This window comes from Trifolium pratense, linkage group LG2 (genome assembly GCF_020283565.1).
Source record: "Trifolium pratense cultivar HEN17-A07 linkage group LG2, ARS_RC_1.1, whole genome shotgun sequence".
In the NCBI taxonomy this organism is placed as follows: Eukaryota; Viridiplantae; Streptophyta; class Magnoliopsida; order Fabales; family Fabaceae; genus Trifolium; species Trifolium pratense.
Window position 1 is genome coordinate 59,590,122 of NC_060060.1, and position 24,837 is coordinate 59,614,958.

A 24,837-nucleotide genomic window follows, 5' to 3' on the forward strand; every position below is an offset into this window, starting at 1 on the left:
CATATTTATAATCATATCATATATATATTTACTAAGGCAAATAGTTACAAAAGTGAAGTGATAGCCCAGCGGTTGTGAAGATGAGGAGGCGTGTTTGTCTTCAATAGCTGAAGGTCATGGGTTCTATAACCATGCCTTTTGATTGTTTTCTTTTTTTATATATTTCTAAAATCATTTTTAATACACATCCTTGATGGTAAAATGATTGTCTTAGACCTTGATGGTAAAATGATTGTCTTAGACCATTGATGCAAAGACATAATTTTGAAATTAATGTTTTTTTTCATATTCATAATTTTTATTTTTACCAAAAAAATAAAACACAATTATTTTCATTTTTTTTTGTCAAGTAGCCTAATGGCTAAAATATTCACCTTAAATGTGAATAAGTGGAGTGTCCGGAGTTCGAACTCTGACTCCTACATATATAATGTGATGTCTCTGTCAACTGAGTTAAACTTACGGGAAAAAAAATTAACGGCCCACCCGGAAAAAAATTCCTGGTTCCGCCACTGCCCCCAACGCTGGGCCAAGACCCTTGATGGCATTAATGGTCATCAAGTGGCTGCCGAAAAACGTCTGGAAAGCCTTGATGAGCAGTTAATGCTCATCATTCTAGTAGAATGTACGTTACAAGAGGCGTAGGAATGTGACCGTTGGAATGTCGAGCAAGTGTCACGCGTCCTCGTATCAATGCCTTCTCGGTTATGTTTGCTCGCGAGGTTTGGAAGTACGGTCTCGTATGCCCGGTCCAGAACACAATTTAAGACACTGAGCCTAAAATCTTAGTACAACTCGAGAAAAAAAAAAAAAGAGTTTAACGGGTCGGTTCGACAGGTCCGACCCAATTCGTCACCCCTACTACTTATTATTTTCTCTCTCCTCGTACACTTGTATATGTATATTTTAAAGAGTAAAAATATGACAACTGAAAATATTAATTGTAACTAATTTTAAGTAAAAATTGTGAATTATGACGGTGTAATTTTTTTTAAAGTAGTCTAATGAGTAATATTTTACTTTTTAAATTGAATAAGTGAGAATGTCAGAGTTCGAACCTCAGTCTACAATACAATACCAATCGAAGTATGATCACTTGAAAAGTAAAACACTTTACCATGAGGGCTAAAATTTAAGCATCGTTGCGAAGACCCAACTCAAAAAGCACAAAAAAAAACTCCGATCATTGAGAAAGGAGAATGAACCGAAGTACAGTTCACCAAGTCCAAATTTCCTCCATTTAATGTATCCTCCATTTAGCCAAACTTGCGCCTTTACAATATTTGAAGTTTGGATGTACTAGTATTTTCTTTCAAGTTGCAACCAACCATTATGCCCCAATTTTGAGCACAGTAATGTTTGGAACCTTATGATATAAAAGTCAACTCTAAAGTGTTGAGATCGATTCCAACCATTATAAAAGTTGAAATCATTCTAAAATTTCCTTCTCTTTTTCATGGACTAAATTCTCTTCTTCTTTCAACCCATATACTATATGAAAAGTAATTTCAATTGAACATTTAAAAATAAATTATATCAATTAAATAATTGAGTTTAAGTGGTAAATAAATTTCATCTAAGATTGCATTTCAATGACACTTAAGTTTCAATTTTGGGGTTAAATAATTGTTTGCTATTTTACTTATTTTTGTCCGGCCAACACCAAAATTGCCAAAATTATTTTCGATCTGATGAGCCAAACACATCACTTGTGATTAGGTCTATAGTCAAAAGATGACATAAGTCATTCTCGAAGTTTTAAATGATTTTCAAATACTAATCCATGGTGTACCACCACTTATCATAGTGTGATTTCCCTAATTAACCCCCACGAAACACATCTTATAAAAGAATTGAAGAAAAGGTTTATTTTTTAATGATTGGTATATTTAATTTATGGTATAGTTCAGATATATCAATAATTTTAATAAATCTAAAAGTCAGCTATTTCTTATAACGAAAAAGCTAAAATATGTGCTAAGAATACATGTTAAAGAGTTTAATATGGAAATATCAATATTAAAAATCGTATTTCAATTTTTTACAAATGAAAATATTACTTATTTCAATGTAAGTTTTCCACTTTTAGATTTTTAACATATGTACTGAAAACACATTTTAACAAAAATCTTTTTATAATAAATACAGAAGGAGTATTACATTACAGATCTAATTTATTTTGTGAATATTCATCATATCTTATGCAAATCTAAGCAAACTAGGACATAGGTGGGAATTTGAAAAATGTTATTTAAACACAAATTTTGAACAAAAATACAACAAAATTACACTTTTTGCTTTTTTTAATATTTGTTGCACGCCTCGATATCCGTGTTGTGAGTGAAGAAAAGATGTGTTGTATTTTTGTCCATTTTTTTTGTGTTTATATAACACACCTCTGATAATTATATATATTTTGACTTGTAGATGACATGACATCCACAGTAGTTTCACGTGCTATAACTAAATTAAGAATTAGCCCTCCTCCTCCATTATGCGGAATCAATGGATTAATAGTGGACTTAATTGGTGAATCTTAATCAAGATAAATGTTCTAGATAGATGCTAATTAAACATTATGTTATCTCACATCACATTCTTAATTGGGTAGGTCATAACTAGATACGTTGATATTTATATCCTGAAATATAATAATATAGATATATAACTATAACAGTGTTTTTTGTCAACAAAAAAAAAAAAAAAACTATAACAGTGCTTTGGTGAGTCCTATTTATAGGAGGGATCGATTACCATTCATTCCACAAAACCAACTAGAAAAGCTTGCATGCTTAGCCTAAAATAAATAATAAATGGCTTCTGCAAAAGTGAACATGGCGTGATATTGATCCGGCTCATCTATCTTCAATTAAATTCAGATGAGCCGAATTAATGTCACTCTTGTTTGCTTCATTGCATACCTTTTTGGCGTGCTTTTAGTTTTTTTATGTATATGATCAGCAATATTATGGATGAATATTTCTGCAGAAGTAGACATGAGTGATATTGTTTCTGTTCATCTTATTAATTAATGAATGAAACACATTTGCTTAATTATAAGACGAGCCGAATCAATATCACTCGAGTACACTTCACTGCACACATATATAGGAGTATATTATATGTATACACACATGTTCTGTTCTTGATCTATATAGTATATACAAGTTCAACCATCCCTTAATTGGTAAATTTTTCTGATATTACTCTATTCATCTTTAATTAATCTGTTAATTTTGCTGCTCTTATTATAACTGTAGCTTGTATGCTATCCTCAGATTCAAGGAGAAAGCAGCATCATAAATTGAATTTGGAGAAGGCTAGGATATATAGACAAGCAGTGACAAGATTAATCAGTGTCTCTCCTTTTTTGTATCAAAATGTATATATAGAGACTAATTAATTTGTCCCCCTTGTGGTGGTGTCTCTTTTTAATTCAAAATCTTGTTGTTAATTGTTATACCTAATCATAATAATACAAGAGGAGTGTCCTCCATTGTCAGAATGTCTTAATATTTAGATACTCATAGATTAAAAAGCTAAAAGATATATAAAATAATTTAATCACATAATTTAACATCATTTAATTCTTTTTTCTTTGAATTATTTGTATTTGTGCAAGTGTTAACAATATATTTTGTTTAGAATTGTGCCATATAAATATTTCTCTGAATGTTGATATACTTTGAGATATCAACTCACCGTACTACCGTAGGTCACTGGTATTTGTTGGTTCCTCTTTGACTGTTAAGTTGGTTTTCCATAGTTCCAATAAAAGATAACACTAACTTTGAGTAATTTTTCTAGCGTCCTTGAGTTTCTCGCGCATTCTCAACTTCTAATTTTATCCTCTTTGCATGTTAGGTAGCGAGTGTGTAAAATAAATAAAATTGGGAAAGGATTGTTCACTATCTAACCGGAAAATATAAAAAAAAATAAAAAATTGTTCCATTTGTTAGATAATAAAATAATAGGCCGTGTTATTGGGTCTTTTAGTTTAGAGTCCATTAGGTTTTATATATATTCTCTGGTAACTTTTTGTATGTTAAGTAATGCAATGATATTATATTGAAACTCTAACCGTCTTTTTCTTTTCCTTATCTCTAATTCTAACATCATTCACCCTTCCCTTACCTCTCGTATTCGCAAGTTAAAGTGTGAATCTTTTCTTCACTCCTAAGAAAATATTTTGAATAAAATATTGTACAAGCGAATCGAGTGATTACAAAATGAAAAAAAAAAGAAAGAGGTTTTAATTTATAGAATTATACGGTGTGTATGTGTGTCAGAGAGAGATTAGTTACTATGTCACGACCGCTCCAGTGGCCAATCAATAGCATATGATCTTGGACGATGACCAAATTTTTATAAGGTTCACTATTTATAAAGCAAACTGCGTTCGCACTTAGTAGGAAACTGAGTTCGCATTATAAGCAGTGTTTTTGAGGGGTGGGGTGGGGGGGTTGCGGTGATATAAAAAATAAAATAAACAACGGCCGTTTGCTAATTTAGAGGGGGTGCGAAAAATCACAAAAATAAAATAAAATAGGCTTAAATGCAATTTTGCCCCCTATTTTGATTAAATCGGAATTTTACCCCCTCTGTTTTAAAACGCGGACTTTTACCCCCCTGTTTTATAATATTTTGGATTTTGCCGCCCTAAAATTCTGCTTTCGAGTCACAATTTCAAAGTTTCGCACACAACTCAATTTGAATCAATAATTCACCAAACGGATATCGAAATGACCGTAATCGAGTTATCTTTCCACAGAATCAAACCCCACTAAATTTGGAGTTACAAAGAGAGATTAATTACCGTTTTAGTGAAGGTATGTCCCCCAAATATTCTGCACAAAATCTGCTTTCGAGTCACAACTTCAAAACTTCGCACAGAATTCTAAAAAAATATCCAAAACCACCCTTCGAGTTGTCTGAGCTAAGTCATGAGCCACTCGATTAGCTTGTCGTCTAACATATTTGACTCTATAATTCTTATTTAAATTTAATAAACTTCTACGCAATTCAATGACAGCACCAAACTCTAAATTATTTTTGACATTGTTAAAAAGAGCTTGCGCCACATGCAAACTGTCTGTTTCAATATGGCTTGCTGCATTATGTGAATTTTGCATCCATTTGAATGCTTTCAAGACTCCTATAGCTTCTGCCCTCATCAATAGCTGGTCTTCGAATCTCTTCGCGAACACATCAACAATCTGTTCCACATAACATACCGCTCTTTTTTTAAATTGCTCTTTTCATAGATTTTCTCACTTATTATTATTTGCTCAAAGTCTATTTTGTCATTGAATGAGACTTCTAATATTCACACTTTTTATATGGAACATGTCGTTCAACCATCATTGTATGAAGACTTTGTTACACACAAGAAGTCAACCACCTTTAGTTATCACATTACATTGATCCAAGAATGATTACTTGCAAACAACTTGGGTTTTTGTTTTTTCGATTTCATTTAATTTAGACTATTTTAGACGAGTTTACGTTGTCTTCATTACCTATTAATATCTATTGTACCAATTAACACTCCAAATCAAAAAGTTGTTGGCAACTCTTAGAAATTTAGAATGGTTGCAATGTTTATTTGATAATTAATATCAAGTGTACGAAGTTTGACAGAATGATATGAATTATGACCCCTGCAATCTTTTCCTAATACAATATAATTAAAACCTGTAGTTTTCACTTTTCCCTACTCAATCCATTTTAGCTCTATATCCCGTGATTCATGCAAATCCCACTTCTAAGCTTCACAATTATACTTTTATTTAAATGATATATATATATTAAAATCTTAAATTATGTGAATCGAGATATTTGACTCAAGTGATTTATGAGTTTCCTTATGACGAATTGTTCGAAAGAACTCGAGTTCAATTTTTTGTGAAAACAATTTTTAGCAAGACCTTTTTAACCTCGTGACCGAATTCTAAATTACCAGGGCCACCCGCTTCCAAAACATAATTTAAATAGGAAAACTAACTCAGTTAGCCGTATTACAACTTTTGATGTTGACTCATATCATATGTTAAAAACATAATTTCTTTTGTAACACTGTATATACTCATGTTAGAAATTTATTAGCTGTGACACATATCTAGTAGTAAATATTTTCTATGTCCCTAGCATTATTTTATTTTCAATTCAATTTGTTTAAAACCAAATTAGATCATGAATTGTACTCTTTGTCCCCATCAAACAAATCAATCTATAGTCAGCTATAGTATCACCGCTATGATTGTTATAAAAAATCTAAAAAGTCATATCTTTGTGATTTACATGCATGTTTTAATTGGATAAAATAACTTGAGATGAGTTCCTATAGTATTCTGTGATGTTTCTACGTTACTTACGTCCAATTTTTTTATATTCAGTCAATCACCAAATGTTGATTCTTTATGTCATCAAATTTAAGGATGATTTTTCCAGCTGAATATTCACTGTTTCAGCAACAGCTTGAACAATTTAAAATTACTAGGTTAGTAATCGTACACATAAGTCACATAACAATGGTGTGAATTTAGTTCTTCAAAAACGATAGCTTACTAGGTTGGAAATTTATTTTGATTTAATTAATTTTGTGAAGTGTTTTTTCTTTTTATCGTGTTATATATACGACATTTTCATTGCAGTCATTCTTTCCTCTAAATTTTTTTCTTCATATTTTAAAGTAAGATCGATTTTATGACTAAGGGAAACCAAATCTCACAGCATTTCATTGTTGGTATTGTTTGGACAGTTTCTATTCAGGAAGATCCAAACTTTTATGGAAATGAAATAAAACTAGTTTGGTTTCTTCATTTCTTGTGAGCAACATTTTTTTTTATAATAATAAGGCTTAAATACAGTTTTATCCCCCTGTTTTAAAAAATCCGGAATTTTACCTCCCCATTTTAAAATTCGGAATTTTACCCCCCCTATTTTATAATTTTTTGGATTTTTCCCCATCAAAATTCTGCACAAAATCTGTTTCTGAGCCTCAAGTTCAAAGCTTCGCAGAGAACTCAATTTGAATCAATAATTCACCAAACTGGTACCTAAATGACCGCATTCGAGTTAGTTTTTCACAGAATCAAACTCCACTAAATTTGAAGTTACAGAGAGAGATTAATTACCGTTTTAATGAAGGTCTGTCCAAATTAATTATCGTATGAAACTACTGCAGGTATTTTCGTCATGTCTCTCACTCTGTAGCTCATTTTTGAATAGTATTTACATGTCTGGAAAGCTAATGAAATTAACCTTGTTGGCATTTCAATTTCGTCGAATTTGGAGTTACGATGCGTTCGGTAGACGATGTTGAATTTGAAGGTCATAATTAGATTTCTGCAGAATTAGTAATTGGGCATACCTTCACTAAAATGGTAATTAATCTTTGTCTATAACTCCAAATTTAGTGAGGTTTGATTATGTGGAAAACTAACTCGATTACAGTCATTTCGATATCCGTTTGATGAATTATTGATCCAAATTGAGTTATGTGAGAAGTTTTGAAGTTGAGATTCGAAAGCAGATTTTGTGCAGAATTTTGGGGGACATACCTTCACTAAAACGATAATTAATTTGTCTCTGCAACTGAAAAATTAGTGGGGTTTGATTATGTGGAAATCTAACTCGATTACGGTCATTTCGGTATCAGTTTGGTGAATTATTGATCCAAATTGAGTTCTGTTCGAAGCTTTGAAGTTGAAACTCGCAAGCAGATTTTGTGTAGAATTTTGGGGGGCAAAATCCAAAAAAAATAAAATTGGGAGCGTAAAATTCCGGATTTTAAAATAGGGGGGCAAAATTCCGATTTTTTTAAAATAGGAAGTAAAACTGCATTTAAGCCTAATAATAATTAAGATTTTTGAAATTACAATTGTATTTCTTTTCTAAAGTGAATCACAGTATACTAAAAAAAATATCAACTTATACAAGTTTCAGTGAATTGTAGACCATAAAAGCTGTTACTGTGTTCTAAACCATAGAATCTGAACTTGATAATTCTATTTTTCACCAACTTTTTATTATGTGAAACTCCATAACTTCAAATGTGTTTGCATTACGGAACCCGAAAATGTACTTTATCCAAACGAAACTAGTGCATGACAAAATAAAAAAATGCAACAATAAAAATGAAATATTAGAAGAAATGTGTACTAATCTCTTCTTTAATGTTTGGAAAGAGTAATGCTTAATTTGGAGAAATGGATCATCACGACAAGATTGTGAACGAGACTTGGCACCAATGTATCTGATCGTACCTGGTGATCAGAATAGATTGATGGCCGGTCCGTTGAGCGAGCGTCCACACCGAAGGGGGGGTTTGTACCTGCAGGTGCTCCGATGCCTAAGTCAGCAAAGTGAACAGAGAGATACAAAAGAAGAGAGAGAAAGAAAGTGTAGAATGGTTTTGAATACCTGGCTCTCCTGTATAGGAGAGCTTATATAGTGCCCCCAGCGCTGGGCCAAAGGTTGGTCTATTGGGCCGGGATAACCGGCCCAATAGATTCAACTGCCAAGATAGTCCCCGTATCGTAGGGGAAGGCCGTTATTTGCCTCTATCTTGGTTGGAGCCGTTCCGCTATTCGCGGGTAAGGGATAGGCTCCGTGACAGCTGTGGCTGGATAAGGGAGCACGTGCTAAACGTGCTGCTTAGCTGTTAAGCTACGGTGAACGGATCAACATGCGCGGGTATATGAGCACGTGCTAAACGTGCTGCTTACCCATTATGTCGAGCAGGGCACGTCATTGGCTGACGTGTCGGGGAAGTCTCCCCTTAGTGGGCTGTGCCCCAAATGTCGGGCATAAGTGATTGGGCCAGCTCTTGGCCCAGTCCAGAACAGGAGCCCCCCAAGTCGTTGCTCCTAGGCGTAGGAGTAATGACTTAAGATTCAGGCCCGCATGTCGAGGAGATGTTTTCCCCGGCAATCCTAGGAGGAGTTTATAATACATTGATTATGCTTGTTGCTTGTTTGCGCGAGGAGCGCAACTGTATGTTGCTCGTAAATTCCTCCTTGGCACGACGAGGAGAGTTATCAAAAAGGGGGAAGCTTCCCTTTGCTCGTGACGCGTGCCAGGATGTTCGTGGAGGAAATTACGGGAAAGGGATTTTGCCTTTGAAAGTCATTTGCTTTTACGTTCCTCGACGGTTTGTCGAGGAAGTGTTGTGTTAATTGCATCTTGTTGATGCTGCCTGTTTTTACGGGCACGTTTGCTTATGAAGTTTACCTTAACTGCCCGTGATTTTCGCCTGCTCGCGGAGTCGAGGAGACATTTGCGCTGGGGATAACGATAAGTCCCTCGGGAATCGTATCGTCTGTTTGATGGGAAATGAAAAGACAGACGTTTCGTCTGCTGCTGCCATGTGTCACCTTTATTAAAAAGTGCAATTATGACTTGGGGAAATGTGATTGTTGCTTCGTTTTACGAGGAGGCTTGTGGATCGTTGGATCGATTCGTCCTTTGGTTTTCTCATGAGATTCAATCAGGGCCGCTTAATGGCTTTTGATCGTGACCGTTGGATTTTATCAACGGTGGAGGATGGAAAGGGCGTATCTTTTTGTGATGCAGGTGCAGGGTTTGGAGAGTCTATAAATAGGGGGAAGAAAGGTCATTTGCAACTTTTCCCTTCTTCGCCTCTTTGTTTCCTCTGCACTTGTTGCTGCTTGCTTTTTGCTTTTCGAAGGTTCAGAGTTTACCAAAGCTTCTACTTTTTTGTGCTTCAAGTCTTCCTTCAAACAGGTAATGTGTTCTACTCTGTTTTGATTTCCAAATTTATGCCTTTTGATTTGTGTTTTTGCTTTGAGTGCATTCAGATTTAGAGCCAATCTTTGGGTTATTTTGGGTTTATGTTCTGTTTTGGGTTTTTTGTGACCCATTTTTCACTATGTTTGGTGGTTCTAAACCTTTTAGTTTAGTGTGATTTAGTGTTTAGTTGTGTGGTAGGATTACTGTTAAACGATGATTTTGTATCATGATTTAGGCTTTCCCCTTTTCCGTTTCTTCGTTGTGATGAAGTTTTTCTGGAAAAATGATGAGTATTGATGAACCGCGATGGGTTTTCTGGGAAACAGGGGTAGATAGTGATGAATTTCTGGAAAATGGTGATGAACACCATGAAGATGATGAACAACATTCATAGATTTCATAGATTTCTGGAATTCTATGTTTTTTGTCGGGGAGGGGAATGTTGTTTCCTCTCCCCGTTTATTGTAGCAAAAAGCTAGGTTAGTTGACCCTTATGTCGGGGAGCTTCTCCCCGTTTTTGCCTTCGCGAATATTTAAGTGTCTTTGCGAATTGTATGAATGTCGGGGACCTTCTCCCCGTTATGTCGTTGAGAATATCTATTTGAAGAAAACTCTTTGTCGGGGAGCCTCTCCCCGTTTTTAGGGGACCTTCTCCCCGTTATTTCGCTGGGAAATTTGGTAGATACATGAGTTTGTAAAAAACTCTTTGTCGGGGAGCCTCTCCCCGTTTTTAGGCTTTGTTAAATAGTTCTCCCCGCTTCCTCTGTTTTGCTTTAGTTTGCCATTTTGATAAGGGCTTATGGTCGGGGACAGCGTCCTCGCCCTATCCTACGCCCTTTCACTTGATCTGCGGTGAAAGGGTGGATTTGATTATTGTCGAATTCACTGTCTTTTCGCTGCTTTTCAGGTTTTCAAAATGTCAGATACAGAGGAAATGACGGGGAGCCAAGCAACGTCAAAACATAAGCTGGTCGATACCATAACGGATCCAGTGCTGGCCTGGGTTGCGCCCGAGCCTCGGGGCATTGCTTCAACGATCACTGCCCAGGATCCCCGGCTTTTTACTATCGTCGAGGAGGCTGGTGCGGTCAACTGGGAGGTTCACGCACCCGCGGAAGGGGAGCGGATTTGTTCGTCGTACACTGGATGTAGCTTCACTATGTACGAGATGGCGTTTAAGGAGCTGGGATTTCGGCTGCCCTTCAACGATCTTGAAGCCGGGATTTTTGGCCGGCTAAAAGTGGCTCCTTCCCAGCTTCATCCGAACTCGTTGGCGTTCATCCGGGCGTATGAGATCCTTTGTCGGTATCTGGAGGTGGAAGCTACTGTTGCCTTATTTTTCTACATCTTCCAAATCCAACGGCAGAAAGTCGGGGACCGGCAGGGTTGGATTTCCTTGAAGCACCAGTCGAGCAAAATTTTTAAGATGTTTGTCGAGTCTGCTCGGGGTTTCAAGGAGAGGTATTATGTGGTGAAGCCAACGACAGAGTTTGCTATGGACTCTCTGCACGTGGAGAGGCCTGTATTTCTCGAGGATGGGACTCCTCGGTTGGACGAGGAAGGGGAACAAGTGATGGAGTGGGTTCTCCGATTCCCATTGTCGTGGTCGTCGGAGCACTTCGATTTGCGGACCGACGAGTATCTGACTGCTGCCGAGGATCTTACCTCGGCCGAAATGGCAGGCTTTGAGAAGCTTAAGGCCTATGTGGACGGCTTTAAGCCGTGTAAGGTCGTGACTAGTTTGGGGGAGGTTGCTTTGGATAAGCACGGTAGACCGAGGATCGAACCTCGTTTCGTTAATACCAGATTATTATTGTCGTGCAAGACTGTTGCAGCTGAGAACACTTTGCTGGGTATCTACTTTGATTCCTGCCCGTTTTTTACTTTTTTATTGTTCAGCACTTTTGATGTTTTGAATTTCTCCCCGTATTTCTGACCACGTTTCTAACTTTGCAGGTAGAATGGCTGATCTTGCCTCCGAGCTGATGAGGATAGCTGCTGAGCAAAAGGGGGAGAAATCAAAGAAAAAGGCGAGGAGGGCCAAGCCAACCATTTTGATGGGCGATCAGGGTGCTTCGGGGAGCGTCTCCCAATCTTCCCCGGTAGGCAGTTCAGCTGGGACCCCGGGTGGTCGTTCGAAGAGGCAGCGGGAGGAGCAGATGACGCCTATCGTCGACTTGTCAGAGGGGGACGGTGGCTTCGTTCTCCCCGCATGTTTGAGCGACCAGAAATACTTCGATAAGAATCCCCTCCAGGTGCCCGCTTCAGAGAAGGCTTTTATACTGGCCGCTTCTGCATCTGCCCGACAGAAGCAGCTTAATGAGGATGTTGCTGCTGTCATCCGTCTGGCGGAGACAGCCTTGGTGCTCAATGAAGGGGGACCAACTCTCGAGGCTGAGAAGCTGGCCGCTAAAAACAGGAAGCTGGAGGCTGAGATTGCTCTGTTGGAAAATGATCTGCTCGACCTTAGGAGCAAGCAGGAAAATTATTTCAAGAATATGGAGGAGGCCCGACTTACCGCTGAGCAGCTGGAGAAGACGAATAAGGTGCTCGAGGACCTGAAAGTCAGCAGTGCCGAGCAGAGGGGTAAGCTGATGGAAGAAGTGGCTATGTTGCAAGCCAAGTGTGCCCCTCTTGAGGATGAGAAGGAGGAAACTCTCAAGTTTGTAACTCGAGGAGACTTGGTGAAGGAAATCAAAAGGCAAGGGGGCTTGATGTTGGCGAGTATGGTGCACGGGTGGAAGAATGCGATCGCCCAACTCAGGGTTGTGAATGCCGAGCATGGCTTGATTACTGATGGCATTCACAAGCTCAAACGGGTTGAGAACGGGCAGATTGTTATTCCTGAAGAGTATAAACAAATGGAGCTCGAGGAGGAAAAGTTGGATGAAGAGGCGGTTGATGATGAGGACGAGGAGGATGAGGAAGTCGAAGAGGAAGTTGTCGGGGAGGAGAGGGCACCGGAGGGCAACCCAGAGGGTCATGATGAAAGCTCCTGATCCTCCCCGGTGTTTTATTTGGGCCTGCGCGCCAATGACTTGTACTTTATTCGTCTTTTTTGCTTCATGACAATTTATTTTTGGGGGCCTGCGTGCCCGACTATGTAATATTTGACAAATGGGTTTTTAATGCCCGGTAATTTATAACATTGATGCTCGTTCTTTAATCCTGCTCGTCAATTTTATTCTCCTCGTGTGTATGTTTATGTTATTGCTCTTTGTTTTTGCTAAGTTATGCCTGTTTGTAATATGCATGTCTTTATGCTTGCTCGTTTTTAACTTAACAAATTTTTGGTTTTGGTGTTTGTGTATTTGCTCGACATTGTTAAATGCCTGCGCGACAAAACCTTTTTCTTTATTTGCAAGTTTTTTGTTGCGAGCGCGTTTCGTCGAGGAGGTCGTCCTCGGATTTAACTTAGAAAGTTTAGGGAACTAACTAAGCGCCTAGAGTTGTTTTCTGAGGCTAATACGGAGACCGACACGTTGTTGTGCCCGTCCCCGCGGCTTGAACTTCCCATCGCGAGCTGGGCGTTAAGCCTTGGCACGAAAGACGAGGAGCTTGTCTTAAAGGTCATCCTTGTCGGGGAGATGCTATGCCCTTCCTGAGCCAAAGTATCTCCTTTTCAATAATTGGATCGAGCACGTGTGCCCGCGTGCTCTCCGTTGTCTTTCTGTCGGGCTCGTTGCTTGAGGATCCGAGCAGCCTCTTTTGAGAGTATGTATTTTAGTTCGGCAATAACTTAGCTGTAATATTGTTTTAGTTTTTGGGCGTTCCAAGGTCGAGGAAGTTTCTTTCCTCGAAGATCCTCGAGATAATACGCGCCATTTTCTGTTTTGTCAATGACGCGATATGGTCCTTCCCAGTTGGCCGCCAATTTACCATCCTGGGAGTCCTTAGCGTTTCGTCTTAAGACGAGGCTGCCCACTTCGAATTCTCTTTTGATGACTTTGACGTCATGTCGGGCAGCTATTTTTTGTTTAAGGGTGGCTTCCCGAAGGGATGCCCCCGTGCGGATCTCTTCGACGAGATCAAGCTCTTCACGGAGAGCTTCGTCGTTCATTTCTTCTTCGAGCGGTTGCTCGGTTCGGCGAGACGGCTCGCCCACCTCCACGGGGATGACTGCTTCTGTTCCATATACCATTCTAAATGGAGTCTCCCCGGTTGTGGAGTGTGGTGTTGTTCGATAGGCCCAAAGGACGCTTTCGAGCTCCTCGACCCATTTCTTTTTGTTCTGGTCCAATCTTCGTCTTAGGCCGCGCAGGATTACTCTGTTGGCGGCCTCGGCTTGCCCGTTAGTTTGGGGATGTTCCACGGAAGTGAAATGTTGCTTGGTCCCCAGGGCAGCGAGGAAGTCTTGGAATCCTTTGTCCGTGAATTGTGTCCCGTTGTCCGTGACGATGGCTTGTGGTATCCCAAACCGGCAGAGTACGTCGCGTTTGAAGAAACGGAGTATCCTGAATGACGTTATGTCGGAGAGAGGTTCAGCCTCTACCCATTTGGTGAAGTAGTCCACGGCGACTATTAGAAATTTATTTTGGTGAAGTCCCTTTGTGAAGGGGCCAAGTATGTCCATGCCCCACCAAGCGAAGGGCCATGGTGACGACAAAGATTTGAGTTCGTGGGGAGGAGCCAGGTGCATGTCCCCATGTCGTTGACATTTGTCGCATTTCTTCACATGGTCCTTTGCGTCTTGCTGCATGGTGGGCCAGTAGTATCCTGCTCGGAGGGCTTTTCTGGCCAGCGATCTTCCTCCCAGGTGCTGGGCGTTGATCCCCTCGTGTACCTCGCGCAGGATGTAGTCGACTGTTTCCTCGTCGACACATTTAAGGAGTGGGATTGAGAATCCTCTTCTATATAACTTTCCGTCGAGGACGACATAAGCGCATGCTCGACGTCTAATTATTGCTGCCTCTTTCTGATCGTCAGGGAGGGTTCCATTCGCGAGGAAATTGTATACGGGGGTCATCCAGCAGTTTTGGTCGCCAATGACATTTATGTCGAGGACGTTGCTCGCCTTCTCGATGCTTGGTCGGGGGAGTACTTCCTGAATGACGGATTTGTTTCCGCCTTTCTTTTTTGTGCTCGCCAGTTTGGACAGGATGTCTGCCCGTTTGTTGTGCTCGCGTGGAACGTGTTGCACTTCCACGGACTGGAACTTGGTGATTCTTTCCTTCACTAATGCTAAATACTCGGAGAGGTTATCATTTTTGGCTTGATATTCTCCTAATACTTGTGAGGCAACAAGTTGTGAATCTGTGAAGATTTTAATTTCTTTTGCCTCCATGTCCTCGGCCAACCGTAGCCCTGCTAGGAAGGCTTCGTATTCTGCTTGGTTATTTGATGTCGGGAAGGATAGTGCTAGGGATACTTCAATGATGATCCCATTTTCGTTTTCCAGGATAATTCCTGCTCCTGCTCCCGTGGAGCTTGACGCTCCGTCGACGAATATTGTCCATTTGTCTGCCTCGCTTGTCGAGGAGGTTGGACTCGTCATTTCGGCCACAAAGTCTGCTAGGACTTGTGATTTTAGTGCTTTCCTGCTTTCGTAACGAATGTCGAATTCGGAAAGCTCGAGGGACCATTTGAGCATCCTGCCCGCCATGTCTGGTCGACCAAGCAATGATTTGATGGGTTGGTTGGTTCGTACTATGATTGTGTGCGCTAGGAAGTAGTGACGTAGTCTTCTTGCTGCGTTGATCAAGGCGAGGGCCACCTTTTCGATTTGTGTATATCTGAGTTCGGGCCCCTGTAGAGCCTTGCTCGTGAAGTACACTGGTTTTTGTCCTTCCGTTGTTTCGCGGACAAGGGCTGCGCTGACGGCCTCAGATGCGACGGAGAGGTAGATGTATAGCACTTCCTCGACATCCGGGCGCGAGAGGACTGGGGGTTCGGACAGGGCCTTTTTAAGATGTTGGAGGGCCTGCTCGCACTCGTCCGTCCATTCGAACACAGCTTCTTTCCTTAGTAATTTGAAAAGTGGTAATGCGTGTTGAGCAGATTTTGCTACGAAGCGAGACAATGAGGTCAGCATTCCGTTCAGGGTTTGTATGGATTTTTTGTTGCTCGGAGTTGGGAGCTCCGTAAAGGCACGACACTTGTCGGGGTTGGCTTCGATTCCTCGTTCTGTTAGGTAGAATCCGAGGAACTTTCCTGCTCGTACCCCGAAGGTGCATTTTTCTGGGTTGAATCGCATGTTGTGTTTTCTGGCCTGCTCGAAGACCTTACGTAGGTGGGCGGTATGGTCGATTTCCTCGTGGGATTTTACGATCATGTCGTCCATGTAGACTTCGAGCATGTCGCCTATTTCACCCCGGAACACTTTGTTCATCATCCGCTGGTATGTAGCACCAGCGTTTTTTAGACCGAAGGGCATTACGTTGTAGTAATAGTTGCCCGACTCGGTCATGAAAGCTGTTTTTCCCCTGTCGGCCACAGCCATTGGGATTTGGTTGTATCCTGAATATGCATCCATAAAAGACAATAATTTAAAGCCAGAAGAATTATCGACTAATTTATCAATGCAAGGTAAAGGATAGGAATCTTTAGGGCAAGCCCTATTGAGATCGGTATAGTCAACACACATGCGCCATTTTCCATTAGATTTTTTAACTAGTACAACGTTTGACAACCAGGTAGTGTATCTGGCTTCAGAAATAAAATTTGCCTCTAGGAGGTCTTTTACAGCTTTTTCAGCAGCCTCCGCTTTTTCGGGAGACTGCCTACGCCTACGTTGCACTACAGCACTAGCAAGTGGGTCGACAGTAAGTTGATGACAAGCGATGTTTGGATCCAGCCCGGGCATGTCGGCAGCGTGCCATGCGAACAAGTCAGCATTTTCTCTAAGGCAGGCTTTCAGCTGCTTCCTCGCCAACTCGGGGAGCCCCGTACCAATCTTGACTCCTTTTTCTGGATCTTCGCCAAACTGGACTATCTCGAAGTCTCCATCTGGAATGGGGCGATAATGCTCTTTGCTCGCCTCGTCGTCCTCCTTCTCCTCCTTCCTCAGCTTTTTCTCCTCCTTATACTCTTTCTTGGAGGTGCGGCTGTCAAGATCAACAGAGCTCACACTTGGACCGGGCAGACTTGGTGGTGCTTCCGGGGATGGCTTTGGTGGTGCTTCCGGGGATGGCTTTGGCTTCTTTGCTTCAGGAGCTTTGCCAATGAAGTTGTTGCCTTTGGATGCTGCGTCAAAGCATCTTCTTGCAGCTTCAATGTCCCCGTGTAAAGTAGCAACCTGCCCCTTATGAGTATAGTACTTCATCTTCAGGTGGGCAGTAGAAGGGACAGCAACCAGGTCTGCTATGGCCGTCCTGCCGATGATGCACTGGTAGAGGCAAGGGCAGTCCACGACCAAGAATTTCACCCTGATCGACTTGGCAGTCTCTTCGGAGCCAAAAGTGACGATCAGGTCGACATAACCCCAAGGCTTAGTAGTTGCTCCATTGAATCCTGTGAGGTCTGAGCCCAAGTACGGGGTGAGATGTGTCTCGTCCAGCTGTAAGGTCCTGAACAAACTGGCGTACATGATGTCGCAGGAGCTCCCCGGATCGATGAGGACTCGACGAACGTCCATGTTGGCCATGTCTGCCCGGACGAGGAGGGGGATTTGGTAATTGGCTGTCCCACCGGGCAGCTCTTCTCGATAGAAGGCTAAAGGCATTGATCGCCCCTTCGCCTTGTCCAGCGTTGCGTTCATATTCGAGGACGTGTTGATGAGATCCTCGAATTTTCTTTTTATTGATCCGACGGTGTGCTTGTCCATGTGACCGCCGGATATGACGAGTGAGTCTGTGAAGTAGTCCCCCGTGCTAAGCGTAGGACCAGTATAGGTGTCCTCAAAATCGCTGGGGATAGCCAAATCTTCTGGCCGGGATACGCTCATAGCTATCTGCTTGGCGTTTTTCTGCCCGGCTGGCTGTGGAGGGACCTCCTCGACCGCGCGAGTCTCCGCGGTTTCGGGTCGAGGGTCATTGTTTCTTTTCACGAACTGTCTTAGTTGTCCGTTTCTGATCATGATTTCAATAGCATCCTTCAGTTGGATGCAGTCGTCGGTCCTGTGACCATAACTCTTGTGGTATCTGCAATACCTATTTTTGTCTTGGCCGGGTTTTAGGGGGGTTGGCTTTGGTTGTTTCACATTTGCTCTGTCGAACTCAGAGATGTGAACCTCAGCGAATATCTCTCCCCGTGATTTGACGAGTTGGGTGTAGGTGGCGAATGTGCTTGGAGGACCACGAGGCTCTCGTCTTTCACCCCTCCTTCTGTCTCTGCCCCTCTCGCCGCCCCGATCGCCGCCTCTATCATGTCCCCGGTCGCTTCCCCTGTCATCGTTCCTGTGGGTGGACTCGCGGGCAGGGTGGCTGCTTCCAGGTCGGGCAAGGCGAGCGACATCAGCTGCCTGGACCTCCTCGTAGTCGATGTACTTTTGAGCTTTTAGGAGGAGGTCGTCCCAGGTGGGTGGTTTTTCTATGCCCACAGCTTTAGCAAAATCGCTGCCCGGGCGAAGGCCCCTCTGCAGCAAGTATTTTTTCATATCGTCGGTTGTTTCGACTTGCACAGCCTCTTTATTGAACCTCTCGACGAAATTGCGGAGAGTTTCATCCTCGGCTTGGTATATGGCCTCCAAGGCGTGCACAGTCTTTGGATGTTTGCGGGAAGCAGTGAAGTGTCTGGAAAACTGTTCAGTCAGATCCCTCCATGAATGGATGGATTGAGGGGGCAGGCTTTGGTACCATGCCATTGCTCCCTTCCTCAGCGTGGTTGGGAACAGTCTGCACCTAATGGCACCGCTAATGTTCCTGAAATCCAGGTTAGCGTTCACATTGGCTATGTGATCGTCGGGGTCGGTCAAGCCATCGTACGCGGGGAGCGTAGGAGGTCTCTCGAAGCCCTTTGGAACACGCTTCCTCAGAATGTCTGCGGACAGGGGGCATCGGGGATCACCCTCGTCACTCCCATTGGGAGAATGGTCCTCGGAAGACCGGGGAGAATTATCGCCGGGCATGGGCGTTTGACTGCGAGATTTGCGAGGACGATAGCTGCCCGACGCGCCATGCTTGGTCATGTTCGTCAACCCTTGAGGTGAATGGCGGCGCGGGGCTTCGTGCTTCCCTTTCTTGCCCGGGGAGAGCCTACCCTCGCGATGTGGAGGAGTACGATCCCTCTTCCGAGGAGTAACTTCGACCCTCTCTAAGTCGGGGCGTCGATGTTTGACGGCCGCCGGACGGGGAGGGGAAGGAGTAGCCTGGTGTCTCCGCGGGGGAGAGTTGGTCTTTCTGCGACGCCGGCTCTTCTCCAGCGCGGCGATTCTTTCGCTCTGCTCGTCCAGTCGACGATTTTGAGCCTGCATGGCCTCCGTTGTTTGTTTGAGGGCAGCGATCAAGGCTGCGACTTCAGAGTTGGCCAAGACGGCGGGCTGTTCGGCGTTGTTTGCCGGAGTTTCTTGTTTCAATTGCGGGCGTTTGCCCATCTGACGATCGGTTAGGATCTCGACGTCTTCTTCATCGGAAGAGAGTGAGGTTTCCCGTCCGTCGCGGGAGTCGGTTTCTGGACCGTGAGACGCGGTGGTATTGTCACGCACCGGGGATAGCACGGTGTTATGCTGCGGCGGCGGAGAGGATGGAACGTTGAGCACGTTATCGTCGCCGGTATCGGTGTTGAGTGGCTGCGAAGAACTGGCCATGATGAAGTTTTTTGAGAGGTTTGGTTTTTTATCTTTGTTTCTTTGAGGAAAGGTTTAAAGAATGGGGGAGAACTCAGTTCCCACAGACGGCGCCACTGATCGTACCTGGTGATCAGAATAGATTGATGGCCGGTCCGTTGAGCGAGCGTCCACACCGAAGGGGGGGTTTGTACCTGCAGGTGCTCCGATGCCTAAGTCAGCAAAGTGAACAGAGAGATACAAAAGAAGAGAGAGAAAGAAAGTGTAGAATGGTTTTGAATACCTGGCTCTCCTGTATAGGAGAGCTTATATAGTGCCCCCAGCGCTGGGCCAAAGGTTGGTCTATTGGGCCGGGATAACCGGCCCAATAGATTCAACTGCCAAGATAGTCCCCGTATCGTAGGGGAAGGCCGTTATTTGCCTCTATCTTGGTTGGAGCCGTTCCGCTATTCGCGGGTAAGGGATAGGCTCCGTGACAGCTGTGGCTGGATAAGGGAGCACGTGCTAAACGTGCTGCTTAGCTGTTAAGCTACGGTGAACGGATCAACATGCGCGGGTATATGAGCACGTGCTAAACGTGCTGCTTACCCATTATGTCGAGCAGGGCACGTCATTGGCTGACGTGTCGGGGAAGTCTCCCCTTAGTGGGCTGTGCCCCAAATGTCGGGCATAAGTGATTGGGCCAGCTCTTGGCCCAGTCCAGAACAGTATCTTCTTTGGGTTTGTAGGTTTTGTGGGAAGTGGGGCGCCAAACGGTTTTTCTTTTAACAAGCCAAAATGAAATAATTAGTCAATTTACTTTTTTTAATAAAAAATTAATTTTTTTTTTCATCCATCTGATAATAAGTGACTAATTTGTAAAACTATTTTGTTTAAAATAAATTATTCTTTCAACTTTTGACTAATATAATATTTTTTTTTCAATAGCGCTCTCTAATTAATATTATTTTCATCACTTTCAAAGTATATGTATTACTTGACATCTTTATGATAATAATGCATACATGTATATTTGATCAAGAAAATTTAATAGAAATATTATTCTCTATTTTATTTGTATACATTTTTTTATCTAGTTAAAATGTTCAACCAGATTCACTCCCTATCATATCCATCTCCAGCCACTAATTCAGCCTTATAACTCTCACCTAATAATTATTATGAATGGATGGAGTAATATTTTAACAAAATTGTTTTAGAAATAAAAATCCAATAACACATATTGAGCGGTTCGTGAAATTCGCGAGGAATATCCATTGAGATATATAGCACCTCTCGTTTGGAAATTGACAAATGAGGGGAATTAGAGGTTGTTTTGTGAAAAATGGAGAATTGTAAGTTGAGTGTTCGAGGTTTTGGATTCTGAAGTTTTTGAGAGATCTTGAAAATAAAAACCAAGAAGTGAGAAAGAAGACGAGGGGTTCGAATCACATGTATGATATATTGAAACTTTTTTTTGTTTTTTTTTAAGTAACCTAGTAGTTAGAATTTCACTCTTAAGAAATGCAATGTCTTTACAAACTGAGTTAAACTCACGGGGACGGTGTGTTGTGTTCTGTTCGGCTTCTATAATCCAAAAAAATGTCCAAATTATAGAATCCAAAAGGATACAATTGTCACAAAAAAAAGGGGGGCAAGTATCGAGAAGGGGGTAAGGGGAGAATTTCACCCATGCTTAATGTATTGACAATGATAATAGGCCTGGGCCAGAAATCGAAATAAGCTAAGGCCCAGCCCATAATGGTTCAAATACAGAAACACCCTCGAGTGTTGCACTGTTGCGTTTTGCATCTCTCTACAATACAGATTCACTTTCACTCCAAAATCTTCTTCCCCTTCATTCTTCAAACTCAACGCACCATAAGATGTTCAAAAAGTACACTCTCTCATTCAACACAGATTCTCATGTCATTGCTTCTATATCATTTTTTATTTTATTTATTTATTATTTTCCTATTATTTTTTCGGAGTTTCAATCAGCAATTGCACCATTGCCGGTGGTAATGGAACATAAACCCTAATTCAATGCCCAATTTTTTATGACACCTTTTTTTGCCCCAAATTGCTCAATAATTATATGCTCAAATATTATGTATGCTTTATGCTTTATTTTATGATCTTGTTGCTTCATTCTATAATTGTTTATTTAATTAATGTTTTTCAATGCGTATGTTTAGATTCACATGTAAATTTTTTTTTTTGTTTTTTCCTTTTTTCAGATTTTCAACTGAAGAGGTATCTGCACAGAATCAAGTGAAGGCTTCTGTTCAACGAAGAATACGCCAAAGTATTGCAGAAGAGGTGATGTCATTTTTTTGTGGTTGGCTTTTTGTTGTTCTTAAATATTACTAATTGGCCCCAAGTTCGATTCCTTGTGGCAACAATTTTTGCCCAGACTTTACTTACCTGGCGGCCAACTCTGGATTATTGGGCCCCCTTCCCCAGGACCATAGGGTTAATACAAAACAAATTTATTACTAATGCATCATATGCATATGTTTTTAATCCACGTGAATTTGTATTATCTATGTGACTATTAACCTAATTCATTCCACTGCAGTACCCTGGACTTGAACCGGTGTTGGATGATATACTTCCAAAGAAGTCCCCTCTTATAGTTGCTAAATGGTTTGTTTGTGAATTGTGATTTTGTTTGCTTGCTTTGAGGTTTTTTTTGCTGCATCGTAACATTTATGGCTGCTAACTGTTTGATTTTTCGTTTGTTCTTGTAGTCAGAACCATCTCAATCTGGTTGTGGTGAACAATGTGCCATTGTTTTTTAATGTTCGTGATGGCCCGTATATGCCAACTTTGCGACTTCTCCATCAATGTAAAGTTCATCTTTCTTGTGACTTTTAACTTGTTCTTAATATTCTTTCATCTGGGGGGGCGAACAATTTAAGAATAAGGGATATTTCGCTTTTTTTGAGTAATGCATATGTGGAAATGAACCACTTATAGGATACAGCTGACCTGTGTTCAACACATATGGTGAGTTCTGAATAAGATGTTGAAATACATTATAGGGAAAAACAATGGTTGCTTGGTGAGTGAGGAACTTGTGTAGAAACTGTGTAGATCATAAATAAAAATGTTAATTAGTTGGATCCTAATTCTTTGACTGTACCGTTCATAGCAAATGTCTGTGACCTGTGAGGTTAAGGAGCAGCAAAGTTCTGATTGGTATGATTGTCATGACATATACTGAATTGAGCTAAGCTAGCATAGTGACGGAAGATATGTTCTATTACAGTGAGAAGCTAGGAATATCTTCATTGCTGTGATTTTTTATTGACTCATTTTATCCATATGTTGAAGTGTTTAAGATCCAGATCATGTCTTCAACTTATGATGAAATATTAAACTATTTCTGTTTTCTTATTGAGTGAGTGGTAGGATTCATAGAATGTTTGGAATTGTATTTAATAGTTTTGCTAGTTATCATGAACAATAGAGAACATGAAGATCATATGATTCTTTATCTATTGACAATCTGATATTTACTTGCCCCTATTTGCACTCCTCAAACCTTTTAATCAAGATATTACATGTGTTATGCTGGCATTATTTTTTACCCCACAGTATAGAAAACATTGATATATAGAGAAAGACGTGGAGGGAAGGGGAAGTGGGGAACAGACTGTAGTTATTGTCTTTTTTTTTTTTTGAACCAGTAGTTATTGTCTTAGTGGTTCCTTTTTTTCACTTTGGTAATTACAATTCACACTGATCCTCATTCTTAAAATGTAGGGAGTGGTCAGTAAATTATCAATTATCGTTTCATCCCTATGCTTTGACTGATAGCACTTATGAAACACAAACAGAATTATGCTTTGCAGTTTGTCCGTTCGTATATTATGTCTAGGCTCACACGTAGACATTATGCTCTGCACTTAGTCCTTTCTTATATTGCATGTGAACTGTACTATTGTTTTTTATTTTACAGATCCAGATATAATGAAGAAATTACAAGTTGACCGTGGTGCAATACGATTTGTTTTGGCGGGTGCGAACATAATGTGTCCTGGTCTTACATCTCCTGGGGGTGTTTTGGATGAGGAAGTGGGGGCAGAATGTCCTGTGGTACTGCCATTATGATTTGTAGATTGTAATACACAAAAAGTGAGTTTTCTGCTGAATTTATATTAACTTTCATCATATCATGTATTTTTCTGATTTCAGGCCATCATGGCAGAAGGAAAACAGCATGCCCTTGCCATTGGATTTACAAAGATGTCAGCAAAAGACATGTAAGAAACTTGTCTTATCGCATGTTTTGTCTAGGCGTGATTGTTGAATGAAACAAATGTGAAAGGAATGTTTTCCCAAATAAATGGAGAGACTCTTTTAGAAATTCTGTCTGCTCCTCTAACCATCATACTCTCTTCTTGACATTAATAGTCATGTTTCATTATCAGCCGAAACCTCTCATGTAATCAGATGTGGACCTACTTGTTTAGGTGGGGGATGCAACCACATCCCCAAACAATTTTTCCACTTGGTTGCTATTTATACATTTGAAACGAAGCTCCTTTAAATCAAACTTACGGCCAATGTGGAAATAGATATAAATTAAATTATAGCTTGCCTAGTTTCAGTTTCATTGATTGAATGTTGTACTCAAGAAGTTCAACTACTTTCATGGTTTCAGAAAAGCGATCAACAAGGGAATTGGGATTGACAACTTGCATTACCTCAATGATGGTCTTTGGAAGGTATTGATTGATATATAGTTTCCTTCGTATTTTACTCCTTATTATTTAAGTGCGTGTGTAGCAGTCATTTTATGTTATTCACTTATTTGATGTGCTACAAGCATGGATTTTCTTATTTCTTTTGTTTATCTGGATAATATAACTTTTGGTTTACCACTGGTTTTAATATATTGTCATTATCTTTATGTTCTATATTGTAGATGGAGCGATTTGATTGAAGATGTTGCCACTTGCAAGAGCTGCAATGCCAACTTAGGGATGCAGTCCTGTTTTCTGGAACTTGATCCAGATTTTAGGGATCATAAGCGAACCTGGTTGTTTATTTAATTATACCCATGTAAACAGTAAAGAAAAGAATTTTGGTACAAAAATTGCTCTCTTATATATTTATGTAGATTTTATGTAACTTGTGGAATACGCCGTGGGTGTTGTTGACAAATACAAAGTTTTGTTCAGTTTTGTGCTCCTATCTAATATTGGAACGGCGCTCATTCGATCTTTCTTCCTTCCGTGTGCGTACTACTACTACTTCGACTACAGAATTATCACCCTCAAAAGTCTTGGAAATGTACTACAGACTTGCTGCATTTATGCAAATTTTTCTCTTGGTTTTCATGTCTGTCTCACGTTCCTTAAGTTATCATTTAACATTTCTCGTGACCCTTAATATAAGGGTATGTCTTACCATTACCAAAACTCAGTTACTAG

General features: G+C 40.9%; 3 protein-coding genes and 1 long non-coding RNA gene across 4 annotated transcripts; 3 read left to right on the forward strand and 1 right to left on the reverse strand.

Annotated features, from left to right (window-relative positions):
• The first annotated feature begins 2,782 nt into the window (after positions 1-2,782).
• On the forward strand, positions 2,783-3,502 carry LOC123909218. The gene is made up of 2 exons (XR_006809853.1): positions 2,783-3,187; positions 3,279-3,502. It is a non-coding gene; the product is annotated as an uncharacterized LOC123909218 (long non-coding RNA).
• A 6,148-nt stretch (positions 3,503-9,650) lies between these two features.
• On the forward strand, positions 9,651-12,937 carry LOC123909219. The gene is made up of 2 exons (XM_045960014.1): positions 9,651-9,747; positions 11,710-12,937. The coding sequence occupies exon 2, from the start codon at positions 11,715-11,717 to the stop codon at positions 12,750-12,752; it is 1,038 nt and encodes a 345-aa protein (XP_045815970.1). The 5' UTR covers positions 9,651-9,747; positions 11,710-11,714; the 3' UTR covers positions 12,753-12,937.
• Positions 12,938-16,058: 3,121 nt separating this feature from the next.
• On the reverse strand, positions 16,059-18,817 carry LOC123905129. Its single transcript, XM_045954766.1, has 2 exons — positions 17,575-18,817; positions 16,059-16,087 (listed from the first exon to the last, which is right to left on the reverse strand). The coding sequence occupies exons 1-2, from the start codon at positions 18,815-18,817 to the stop codon at positions 16,059-16,061; spliced, it is 1,272 nt and encodes a 423-aa protein (XP_045810722.1).
• Positions 18,818-21,182: 2,365 nt separating this feature from the next.
• Positions 21,183-24,634, forward strand: LOC123909220 (malignant T-cell-amplified sequence 1 homolog). Its single transcript, XM_045960015.1, has 8 exons — positions 21,183-21,290; positions 21,634-21,715; positions 21,975-22,042; positions 22,147-22,244; positions 23,361-23,497; positions 23,597-23,664; positions 24,066-24,129; positions 24,330-24,634. Exons 1-8 carry the CDS (start codon positions 21,280-21,282, stop codon positions 24,345-24,347), a joined length of 546 nt encoding a protein of 181 aa, XP_045815971.1. The 5' UTR covers positions 21,183-21,279; the 3' UTR covers positions 24,348-24,634.
• The last annotated feature ends 203 nt before the right edge of the window (positions 24,635-24,837 follow it).

Coding starts and splice junctions, on each gene's coding strand:
- LOC123909219 (XM_045960014.1), top strand. CDS start 11,715: ATGGCTGATCTTGCCTCCGAGCTGATGAGGATAGCTGCTGAGCAAAAG.
- LOC123905129 (XM_045954766.1), bottom strand. CDS start 18,817: ATGACCAAGCATGGCGCGTCGGGCAGCTATCGTCCTCGCAAATCTCGC. Junction 16,088..17,574: donor TTTTGAGGACACCTATACTG/GTCCTACGCTTA, acceptor GCTACATACCAG/CGGATGATGAACAAAGTGTT.
- LOC123909220 (XM_045960015.1), top strand. Junction 21,716..21,974: donor GCCAAAGTATTGCAGAAGAG/GTGATGTCATTT, acceptor ATTCCACTGCAG/TACCCTGGACTTGAACCGGT. Junction 22,245..23,360: donor TTTGCGACTTCTCCATCAAT/GTAAAGTTCATC, acceptor TTTATTTTACAG/ATCCAGATATAATGAAGAAA.